The sequence below is a fragment of the Canis aureus genome, chromosome 9, assembly GCF_053574225.1.
Source record: "Canis aureus isolate CA01 chromosome 9, VMU_Caureus_v.1.0, whole genome shotgun sequence".
NCBI lineage: Eukaryota > Metazoa > Chordata > Mammalia > Carnivora > Canidae > Canis > Canis aureus.
The window spans coordinates 78,855,372-78,867,853 of NC_135619.1; the positions used below are offsets into that span (position 1 = coordinate 78,855,372).

At 41.3% G+C, this 12,482-nt stretch overlaps 1 gene segment (V, D, J or C); it reads right to left on the minus strand.

Annotated features, from left to right (window-relative positions):
- Window positions 1–3,832: 3,832 nt before the first annotated feature.
- Window positions 3,833–4,492, minus strand: LOC144321271 (immunoglobulin heavy variable 3-23-like). The segment is given in 2 exon segments: window positions 3,833–4,248; window positions 4,352–4,492. Coding segments are annotated over 2 exon segments (450 nt in total).
- Between the last annotated feature and the right edge of the window lie 7,990 nt (window positions 4,493–12,482).

Sequence of the window (12,482 nt, forward strand, 5' to 3'; positions counted from 1 at the left end):
TGGAACAAATCAACTTAAGGTTTGTGTGGAATCAGAAATACCTCCAAATAGCCATGGTAATACTGAAAGGAAAACTAGAACTGGGGCATCAGAATCCTGGATTCCAAGTTCTACTACAAAGCTGTGATCATCAAGACATTCTGGTAGTGGCACAAAAACAGACACATTGATCAATTGCACAGAATGGAGAACCAGAAGTGGACACTGAACACTATGGTCAACTAACATTCGACAAAGCAGGAAAGACTATCCACTGGAAAAAACAAGAGTCTCTTCAATAAACGGTGCTTGGAAAATTGGACAGCCATGTACAGAAGAATGAAACTAGATCATTCTCTTACACAAAACACAAGACAAACAAAAAATGGATGAAAGATCAAAATGTGAGACAAGATTCCATCAAAATCGTAGAGAACACAGGCAACACCCTTTTTGAACTTGGCCACAGTAACTTCTTGCAAGATTCATCCATGAAGGCAAGAGAAACAAAAGCAAAAATGAACTATTGGGACTTCATCAAGATAAGAAGCTTTTGCACAGCAAAAGATACCGTCAACAAAACTCAAAGACAACCTACAGATTGGGAGAAAATATTTGCAAATGACTAGATAACAGACTAGTATAGGACAAATAAGAGGTGAGACCCTGTTTAAGTGTTTCTGGGTGATGTCACCACATTCCCAGATTTAGTGGACTAAACAACAGATGCTCATTCTCACAGCTCTGGAGTCTGGGATGTCTAAGGTCCATGTGCAGGCAGATGTGGTGTCTGGAGCGCCCATGTCCTAGCATGTCCTTTCTCCCCCTTTCAAATGGGGCCAGGGGGCATTGAGCTTTCCATGTACTGATGGTTCCTGATCAGGTTCCTGATCGCATCATGAGGCTCCATCTCCTGACCTCATTGTTCCCCTAAGGTCCCAACTCCTTCTTCCATCACATAGATGTGAGGTTCCAACCTGAGGATGGTAGAGATGATGACACACAGTTAGCTATATCAGCACCCGAAGGATCCATGAGTTATTTCCTGCAGGTGGAAGGTCCTCCTTCACTTTTGTTCCCTCATAATTGCTAAGTGGAATTTGTCATCACACAGTATTCTTGAGTGTTACCTTCTCGCTCCTTGATCTCCAATACCCCATCTTCTCTTCCTGCCCCACCCATGGGAAATCCAGCAGGAACACTTGACTTGACATCAGGGAAATACAAATGAAAACCACACTAAGATCCCACTGATGCAACTCAGAATGGATAAAGTAACAAGCAGGAAGCAATAAATATAAGCGAGGATATCGAGAGAGTGGAACTTTCTTTTCTTTTAGTGGGAATGCAGGCTTGTTCAGCCACTCCAGAAAACAGAATGGAATGTCCTGAAAAAGTGAGAATAGAGCTACCCTAGGACACAGCCATTGAATTACATGGTATTTACCCCAAAGATGCAAATTTAATGTAATTAGGGGACCCCCTACCTCCCAATGTTCACAGCAACAATGTCCAGAATAGCCAAACTGTGGGAGGAATCATGATTCCCTTCTACAGAAGAGTGATAAAGAAGATGTGGAATGAGCCTCGGTGTCCATCGAGAGATGAATGTTTAGAAAGATGTGGTTTATATATACAATGGGATATTGCTCAGCCATTAGAAATGACGAATAACCACCATTTGCTTCAATGTGGATGGAACTGGAAGGGATTATGCTGAGTGAAGTAAGTGATTCAGAGAAGTACAAACAATATATGGTTTCACGCATACAAAGTACATAAAAATAGTGCAAGGGAACAAAGGGGAAAGGAGATAGAATGAGTGGGAATTATCAGAGACAGTAACAGTACATGAGAAACTCCTACCTATGGGGGAAAAAAAGGAAGGAGTAGTGGAAGGGGAGTTGGATGGTAGGTTGGGGTACCTGGATGACAGGAGCTGAGGGGGGCAATTGACGGAATGAGTACTGGCTGTTATATGTAGGCAAATCGAACTCCAATAAAAATATACAAAATATGTGGTTTATATATACAATGGGATATTACACACCTGTCAGAAATGATGAATAACATGAAATAGCATTTCCTTCAACATGGATGGAACAGGAGCTATTATAGTGAGAGAAATTAATCACAGGAAGGCAATGATATGGTCTCACCCATATGTGGAGTATAGGAAATATTGAAAGAGACCATAAGGGAAGGAGTGAAACTTAAGTCTAGTAATATTACAAGGAAGACAAATTATGGGAGACATGTGACTCTGGGGGAAAAAAACCTGAGGGTCGCTGGAAGAGAGGGGGTGTGGGATGGGGAACTGGGTGATGGGAGTTAAGGAGGGGATGTGATATGATGAGCACTGAGTGTGTAGTAAATATTGGTAAATTCAATTACAACAAAGAAAAAAATGGAAAAAATTCCTGGAACATCATACATGGACTGGGACGATCAAACAACAGACACTCATTCTCACAGATTTGGAATCTGGGAAGTCTGAGGTCCAAGTGCAGGCAGATGTGGTCTCTGGAGAGCACCCACGTCCTACCCCATCCTTTCTCCATCATCTCACATGGGGCCAGGGTGCAGGGAACTTTCCCAGTCCTGGTTTATAAGGGCCCTGATCCTATCATGAGGCTGCACCTCCTTACCTAAGTGTTCCCCTAAGGCTCCATCTCCTTCCCCATCTCATGGACGTTCGGTTCCAACATGGGCATGGTAAAGGTCACACACAGTGATCAGACGTCAGCACCAGAAGGATCCATGAGTTATTCCCTGCAGGTGGAAGGTTCTTCAATCCAACTCATCACACTGAAGTTCCTCATTGATCCAGTAGAAGCTTCTGGTGTCTGAGCACATGGTGTATGCATTACCTTCAGAACCAGATTGTGACCTTGGGGAGAGGACACCTTCCATCTGAGACCTGAGAAGGATCTTGGCCTATTTGTACTATTATTTAAAGTTTTGTGCTGCTTCCATATATTATTCATCTCCTTTTCCTATAATTCAGACATCTGTCTACTGAGAATGACCATATTTCTCTTTTTTTCCTTCCAGTTTGATGCTTGTTTAGTGAAATGATTCCTCACACCATGTGCAGTCTTTACTGCCTGTTACCTCCCTGACATTCCTTGCTCATTCTTCTCCTGCACCCAAAGGATAAGAAATCAAACTGTAACCCAGGAGTTCCCTCTTTTGATGCAGTTGGGACACTAACACCACACAAGCCCCTCCTGGAGCAGGACCCCATCCCACCACTGACCCACAACACACACCCGGAGCCAGTGTCCTTCCCTGGCACCATCCAGGCATTTATGACCTGATGAGAGGCCTGCCTGGCTCTCATCAGACATGAAGGTGAAGGTGATGAATGGTTATACTCTTGTGATTGTGTGCGTGTGTGTGTGTGTGTGTGCTTTGTGTGAATGACCTCTGAGTCCACATCCCTACCATGTCATGATGTCATGCGGGAAATCTCTCTCACTCCCAGGCTGTTATTAACATTTTTGTAGAAATTCTCTTTACTCTTGTGTTGACTGGGGATTCTGCTATACCGCAATGTGCAAGACAGCATGTTAGCTTGGGGTCCTGTGATCCTCAGTGATCACCACTAGGACTCATTAAAAGGTTCAGATGATGTGAATTGAGTTATTTGTAATTGATTAAAATTTCGGGTCAGGAGAATTTAAGTACAAGTAAGTGCAAGTTCTATATTTGAATTCTAGGTCTCTAAGAAAGAGACTGAATAGGTAAACACATGATCAAGTGTTCAGAGGGGCTCCTGGGGGGAAACTGCTCCATGGAGAGGAAGCCCGGTCCCTGACAGGAAACCTCCCCAGAACCAGCCTCTGCACCTGCTCCTGGGCCTTCAAGACACAAGTGGTGAGGAGTGTGCACCCCCTGGTGGTCCTGATCCCCTTCTACAGGGAGGTTTGTGTCTGGGCTCACACTGAGTTTGCCTCACTGTGTCCTTCGCACAGTAATACACGGCCGTGTCCTCGGCTCTCAGGCTGTTCATCTGCAGATACACTGTGTTCTTGGCGTTGTCTCTGGAGATGGTGAATCGGCCCTTCACAGCGTCTGCGTAGTATGTGCTTCCATCGCTGTTAATACCTGCGACCCACTGCAGCCCCTTCCCAGGAGCCTGGCGGACCCAGCTCATGCCGTAGCTACTGAAGGTGAATCCAGAGGCCACACAGGACAGTCTCAGGGACCCCGCAGGCTTCACCAGGTCTCCCCCAGACTCCACCAGCTGCACCTCACCCTGGACACCTGCAGACACAAGACATCCTGGTCAAACAACTGTCCCACATCCCCTCTTTCCCTCACTCACCTTCACTCACAGACTCAAGGTTTCTGGTTCTCTATGAATTACCTTGTAAAATAGCGACAAGGAAAACCCAGCTGAGCACAGACTCCATGGTAATTTGTCTGTGTTGTGTCCTGATCACTGAATCGGGTCACCTGGGGTTCCTGGGGCTGGGGCTCCTCTCCCAGCTGCAGGGTCGGGACTGGGCTGGTTTAATCAGTGAAGGGAAGGCCCTATTTGCATGTCCTCTGACCATATGACCAGCTACAGACTTACATTCGTGTATTTAAAGCCAACACAAGTGTTGCACCACAATTCTATAGCAATTTGTGTAGATGACCCTCTGACTATATGAAGTTCTAATGACAGTTATTTTTGAATTTCTTGGTTCATTTCAAAAGACACATCAGTATAGGACATTTTCTGGAGATATTTCATCTTGTTAATAAATTTTAATCTTAAATATTTATTTTTGGTGCTAGTGGAAATCAGATTATTTTGTTAATTTTGTACATGTAATTTGTATTTATTATGTAGGAATATATCTTTATTTTATTTGCTGATTTTTTATACTGATTCTTTTGCTGAGCTCATGAGTTATTTCTTCCAGTTTTTATGTGACGTTTTTACTCATTGACTCTATTAAGACATTGTCATAGGAAAACTAATTATTTTCTTTCCAGGTTACCACTTTTTCTTTTTTTTTTTTTAATGTAGTTTTCTTGCTAGGTTTACTGGTAGGTCCTCCAGTCCAGGGCAGAAAGCATTTTCCTCTTGTCTTCAGGATGCATTGTCTGTTCTATTTTTTTTTTTCATGCATCCTATGTTTATTGCAGCATTTTTTAAATAATAAATTTATTTTTATTGGTGTTCATTTTGCCAACATACAAAATAACACCCAGTGCTCATCCCGTCAAGTGCCCCCTTCAGTGCCCTTCACCCATTCACCCCTTCCCCCCTCCATCATCCCCTTCCACCACCCCTAGTTCGTTTCCTAGAGTTAGGAGTCTTCCATATTCTAACTCCATTTCTGATATTTTCTACACATTTCTTCTCCCTTCCCTTCTATTCCCTTTCACTATTATTTATATTCCCCAAATGAATGAGACCATACGTTTGTCCTTCTCCGATTGACTTATTTCACTCAGCCATAATATGCTCCAGTTCCATCTTCATTGAAGCAAATGGTGGTTATTTGTCATTTCTAATGGCTGAGTAATATTCCATTGTATACATAAACCACACCTTCTTTATCCATTCATCTTTCGATGGTCACCGAAGCACCTTCTCCAGTTTACCAATTGTGGACATTGCTGCTCTAAGCATCGGGGTGCAGGTGTCCCGGCATTTCATTGCATGTGCATCTTTCGGGTAAGCAGTTGATATAAGGTAGACCTAGAGGAGACAATACATTTCATTTTGTATGTGGATGACCTACCTAATATAAAGTGACAGTCTACAACTCAAATCAGGACAAGGTGAATCATGTCCTCTGCCCATTTCTGATTGTAGTTTTCACTTTGTGGTGTTTAGTTTGGTAATTTATTTTTCGATATTGGAAACTAGCCTTAATCTGGAGATAGATTTGCAAATCTCTTCTCCCATTGTTTTTATTCTTTTGGAAGATGTTATTCGTTTATTCATCAGAGATGGAGTGAGATTCAGAGACCGGCAGAGGGAGAAGTGGGCCCCTCCTGCGATTTTGCCCAATTTTACTGGTAATCACTTTTCTGTCTGGGAAGGCACAAGGCGGATATATAATGTTCCAGCTTCTCCAGGGCTGGACTTTCATGTCCTGGAGGCTTTAGCTGTGGGCCTTACATGGGCTCATCACGGTGCTCCTCCCCTAGTTGATTTTTTTTATTTTATTATTTCTGCCTTCCTACATTGTTAGAAGTGAAAACCCTTTTCTCTGTAGTGTTCTGGCCAATCTCTCTTTAAGTCTCAGGTCGAATTTGTAGGTGTTCAGGATGGTTTGTAACTTATCTAGGTATTTGATGGGGCCAGCTGAGTTGAGGACCCCTACTCCTCTGTCATCTTGCCCTGCCTCACATTTATTTTTTCTGCCATTTCTCTGGTAGGCCTTCCAGTGGGACAGAAAATTTTTTTCCCTTTTTTCTGTTGGATTCATTGTCTGGTCTAATCATGGAGTTTGTAAAAGGCAGACCTTCAGGAGACAATGAATTTCATTGTTCATGTGCATGGGCTACATAATATATGATGTGAGGTGGGATTTCATATCAGGACAGGGTGTCTATTTATGTCTTCTGCCAATTTCTGATTCGGTTTTTCATTTTGTGTTGTTTAGGTTGATAATTGTGCTGTATATTTTGGAAACCAGCCTTAATCTGATGCTCAATTTGCAAATATTTTCTCCCATCTTATAGGTTGTCTTTAAATTATGTTGAGTGTTTCCATAGCTGTACAACTGCTCTTTCCTTGATGGAATCCATATAGTTTATCTTTGGTTTTTTTTTTTTCTTTCCCCCTAGAAACTTGAGTAGCAAGAAACTGTTGTGCCTGAGTTCACAAAATCTGTAGGATTTTGATGGTTTCCTGCTTCACAATTAGGAATTTCATTTACTCTGATTTTTATCTCTGTGTCACTTGTAAGAGTGTGGCCCAGGTTCATGTTTTTACTTGTGACTGCCCAATATTCACAACCCCACCTGTTGAAAAGATTGTCCTTTTCCAGTGGATACTTTTTTTTGTGCTTTGTCAAAGACAATATGACTGTAGAGTTGTGTTTCCATTTCTGCATTCTCTACTCTATTCCATTGACCTATGTGCCTCTTTTACTGCCAAAATTATACCATCTTGAGGATCACAACTTTGAACTCCACAATTGTGATACCTTCTGCTTTGGGTTGTTTTCAACATTGTCTTGTCTTGTCAGGATCATTCTTTGTTCCTTACAAGTTTTAGGATTGTTTCTTCTATTTCCAAGAACAAAGTTCATGGTATTTTGATAGGGTTTTCATTGAATGTGTCGATTGCTCTTGGTAGCATAGATATTTTATCAATACTTATAACTCCAATCCATGAGAATAGAATGTTTTCAATCTATGTGTGTCTTCCTCAATTTCTTTCATAAGTGTTCTAGAAGTTTGAGACTATAGATCCTTTTCCTCTCTGGTTAGTATTTTTGTAGTGTTGGATCTTAGTGTTAGGAACTTGGTAAGACTTTTGCATCCATATTTATGAATATAATTGTTTGTAATTCTCCTTAGTAGCTGGGTCTTTAGTTTGGGGGTCAATGTAATGCTGACATCAGGGAATGAGCCTGGAAGTTTTCCTTCAATTTCTATTATTTGAATAGCTTCAGAAGAATAGGTATTGATTCTGGTTTAAAATGACTTGGTAGGGATCCCTGGGTGGCTCAGCAGTTTGGTGCCTGCCTTAGGTCCAGGGCATGACCCTGGAGTCCCAGGATCGAATCCCACATTGGACTCCCTGCATGGAGCTTGATCCTCCCTCTGCCTGTGTCTCTGTCTCTCGCTGTATGTCTCTCAGGGAAGAAAATATTCTTTGTTTAAAATATTGCGGCAGTAAACCTGGGTACCTCAGTGGTTCAGTGTGTGTCTTTGGGTCAGGGTATGATATCTGAGTACTGGGGACAAGTCCAGCATCAGGCACGCTGCATGGAGTCTGCTTCTCCTCCCTCTACCTATGTCTCTGTCTCTGTGTGTCGCTCATGAATAAATAAATGTACTCTTAAAAAAATTGGCCCAAGGATGTTGCCCATGGGGAAACATTCAGTTAACCATTGATTCTTGATTTCTGCTGAGACTATGATACAAGTTCCTGGGATCAAGCCCCTAGTCAGGCTTTGTGCTCATTGAAGAATCTTGAGATTTTCTATCTGTTACCCTCAAACTATTTTGTCACTTTGTCTATAAATAAATAAATAAATACATACATACATACATACATACATACATAAAATTTTGGGGGCAAGATCATGGAGGAGTAAGGGTTCTCAACTCACCTCATACCAGCAACTAACTAAGATAACTTTTTTAAAAGATATTGTATATTAGCCCTTCACCCGATAGGTCATTGACAAATATCTTCTCCCATTCTTTAGGTTGGCTTTGAGTTTTGTTGACTATTATGCTGTGCATAGCTTTTTATCTTGATGATGTCCCAATAGCTCACAAACAATAGGAAGGAAATACAAACGATTTTATTTTTTTTAATTTATTTTTTATTGGTGTTCAATTTACTAACATACAGAATAACCCCCAGTGCCCGTCACCCATTCATTCCCACCCCCCGCCCTCCTCCCCTTCTACCACCCCTAGTTCCTTTCCCAGAGTTAGCAGTCTTTACATTCTGTCTCCCTTTCTGATATTTCCCACACATTTCTTCTCCCTTCCCTTATATTCCCTTTCACTATTATTTATATTCCCCAAATGAATGAGAACATATAATGTTTGTCCTTCTCCGACTGACTTACTACTTCACTCAGCATAATATCCTCCAGTTCCATCCAAGTTGAAGCAAATGGTGGGTATTTGTCATTTCTAATAGCTGAGTAATATTTTAAAAACATATTAGGACCACTTCTATGCCAATTAATTAGGCAATCCAGAAGAAATGGATGCTTTTCTGGAAAACCACAAATAAGCAAAACTGGAATGCGAAGAAATAAAAAACCCGAAATGGCAAATAACCAAGGAGGAAATTGAAGCAGTCATCTAAAATCTCCCAAGACACAAAAATCCAGGTTCAGATGGCTTCCCAGGGAAGTCTATCAAACATTTAAAGAAGAAGCCATACGTATTTACTAAAGCTGTTCTGGAAGATAGAAAGGGACAGAATACTTCCAAACTCTTTTAACGAGGCCAGAATCACCTTAAATCCAAAACTAGACAAAGACTTCACCAAAATCCACCGAATTATAGACCAATAACCCTGATGAACGCAGAAGCAAAAATTCTCAACAGGACACTGCCCAATAGGACACAACAATATATTAACAAAATAATTCACCATGACCAATGGGATTTATACCTGGGATGCAAGGCTGGTTCAACATTCGTAAAGCAATCAATATGATAGATCATATCAAAAAGAGAAAAAAGACAAGAACCATATGATCTTCTCAATACAAACAGAGAAATCATTTGACAAAATAGAGGATCCATTCCTGATCAAAACTCTTCAGAGCGTAGAGATAGAGGGAACATACTTCAGCATCTTAAAAGCCATCTACGAAAAGCCCACAGCAAATATCATTCTCAATGGGGAAACACTGGGAGCCTTTCCCCTAAGATCAGAAACAAGACAGGGATAAACACTCTCACCACTGCTATTCAACATAGTACTAGAAGTCCTAGCCTCAGCAATAAGGCAACAAAAAGAAACAAAAGGCATTCATATTGGCAAACAAGAAGTCGAAACCAAAAAAGAAAAAAAATAGAAGTCAAAACCTCTGTCTTCGCAGATTACATGACACTGTATCTAGAAAACTCAAAAGACTCCACCCCAAGGTTGATTGAACTCATACAGCAATTCGGCAGTGTGGCAGGATACAAAATAAATGCCCAGAAATCACTTCCATTACTGTACACTAGCAATGAGATTAAAGAAAGAAATATTAAGGCATGAAAAAAAAATCTTAAATTGCACCCAAAAGCATAAGATACCCAGGATTAACCCTAACCAAAGAGGTACAGTTTCTATACCCTAAAAACTATGGAACACTTCTGAAAGAAATTGAGGAAGAAACAAGAATATTGATGAATATTCCATGCTCATGGATTGGAAGAATTAATTTTGTGAAAATGTCAAAGCTACCCAGGGCAATTTACACGTTCAATGCAATTCCTATAAAATACCTCAGACTTTCTTCAGAGGGTTGGAACAAATCAACTTAAGGTTTGTGTGGAATCAGAAATACCTCCAAATAGCCATGGTAATACTGAAAGGAAAACTAGAACTGGGGCATCAGAATCCTGGATTCCAAGTTCTACTACAAAGCTGTGATCATCAAGACATTCTGGTAGTGGCACAAAAACAGACACATTGATCAATTGCACAGAATGGAGAACCAGAAGTGGACACTGAACACTATGGTCAACTAACATTCGACAAAGCAGGAAAGACTATCCACTGGAAAAAACAAGAGTCTCTTCAATAAACGGTGCTTGGAAAATTGGACAGCCATGTACAGAAGAATGAAACTAGATCATTCTCTTACACAAAACACAAGACAAACAAAAAATGGATGAAAGATCAAAATGTGAGACAAGATTCCATCAAAATCGTAGAGAACACAGGCAACACCCTTTTTGAACTTGGCCACAGTAACTTCTTGCAAGATTCATCCATGAAGGCAAGAGAAACAAAAGCAAAAATGAACTATTGGGACTTCATCAAGATAAGAAGCTTTTGCACAGCAAAAGATACCGTCAACAAAACTCAAAGACAACCTACAGATTGGGAGAAAATATTTGCAAATGACTAGATAACAGACTAGTATAGGACAAATAAGAGGTGAGACCCTGTTTAAGTGTTTCTGGGTGATGTCACCACATTCCCAGATTTAGTGGACTAAACAACAGATGCTCATTCTCACAGCTCTGGAGTCTGGGATGTCTAAGGTCCATGTGCAGGCAGATGTGGTGTCTGGAGCGCCCATGTCCTAGCATGTCCTTTCTCCCCCTTTCAAATGGGGCCAGGGGGCATTGAGCTTTCCATGTACTGATGGTTCCTGATCAGGTTCCTGATCGCATCATGAGGCTCCATCTCCTGACCTCATTGTTCCCCTAAGGTCCCAACTCCTTCTTCCATCACATAGATGTGAGGTTCCAACCTGAGGATGGTAGAGATGATGACACACAGTTAGCTATATCAGCACCCGAAGGATCCATGAGTTATTTCCTGCAGGTGGAAGGTCCTCCTTCACTTTTGTTCCCTCATAATTGCTAAGTGGAATTTGTCATCACACAGTATTCTTGAGTGTTACCTTCTCGCTCCTTGATCTCCAATACCCCATCTTCTCTTCCTGCCCCACCCATGGGAAATCCAGCAGGAACACTTGACTTGACATCAGGGAAATACAAATGAAAACCACACTAAGATCCCACTGATGCAACTCAGAATGGATAAAGTAACAAGCAGGAAGCAATAAATATAAGCGAGGATATCGAGAGAGTGGAACTTTCTTTTCTTTTAGTGGGAATGCAGGCTTGTTCAGCCACTCCAGAAAACAGAATGGAATGTCCTGAAAAAGTGAGAATAGAGCTACCCTAGGACACAGCCATTGAATTACATGGTATTTACCCCAAAGATGCAAATTTAATGTAATTAGGGGACCCCCTACCTCCCAATGTTCACAGCAACAATGTCCAGAATAGCCAAACTGTGGGAGGAATCATGATTCCCTTCTACAGAAGAGTGATAAAGAAGATGTGGAATGAGCCTCGGTGTCCATCGAGAGATGAATGTTTAGAAAGATGTGGTTTATATATACAATGGGATATTGCTCAGCCATTAGAAATGACGAATAACCACCATTTGCTTCAATGTGGATGGAACTGGAAGGGATTATGCTGAGTGAAGTAAGTGATTCAGAGAAGTACAAACAATATATGGTTTCACGCATACAAAGTACATAAAAATAGTGCAAGGGAACAAAGGGGAAAGGAGATAGAATGAGTGGGAATTATCAGAGACAGTAACAGTACATGAGAAACTCCTACCTATGGGGGAAAAAAAGGAAGGAGTAGTGGAAGGGGAGTTGGATGGTAGGTTGGGGTACCTGGATGACAGGAGCTGAGGGGGGCAATTGACGGAATGAGTACTGGCTGTTATATGTAGGCAAATCGAACTCCAATAAAAATATACAAAATATGTGGTTTATATATACAATGGGATATTACACACCTGTCAGAAATGATGAATAACATGAAATAGCATTTCCTTCAACATGGATGGAACAGGAGCTATTATAGTGAGAGAAATTAATCACAGGAAGGCAATGATATGGTCTCACCCATATGTGGAGTATAGGAAATATTGAAAGAGACCATAAGGGAAGGAGTGAAACTTAAGTCTAGTAATATTACAAGGAAGACAAATTATGGGAGACATGTGACTCTGGGGGAAAAAAACCTGAGGGTCGCTGGAAGAGAGGGGGTGTGGGATGGGGAACTGGGTGATGGGAGTTAAGGAGGGGATGTGATATGAT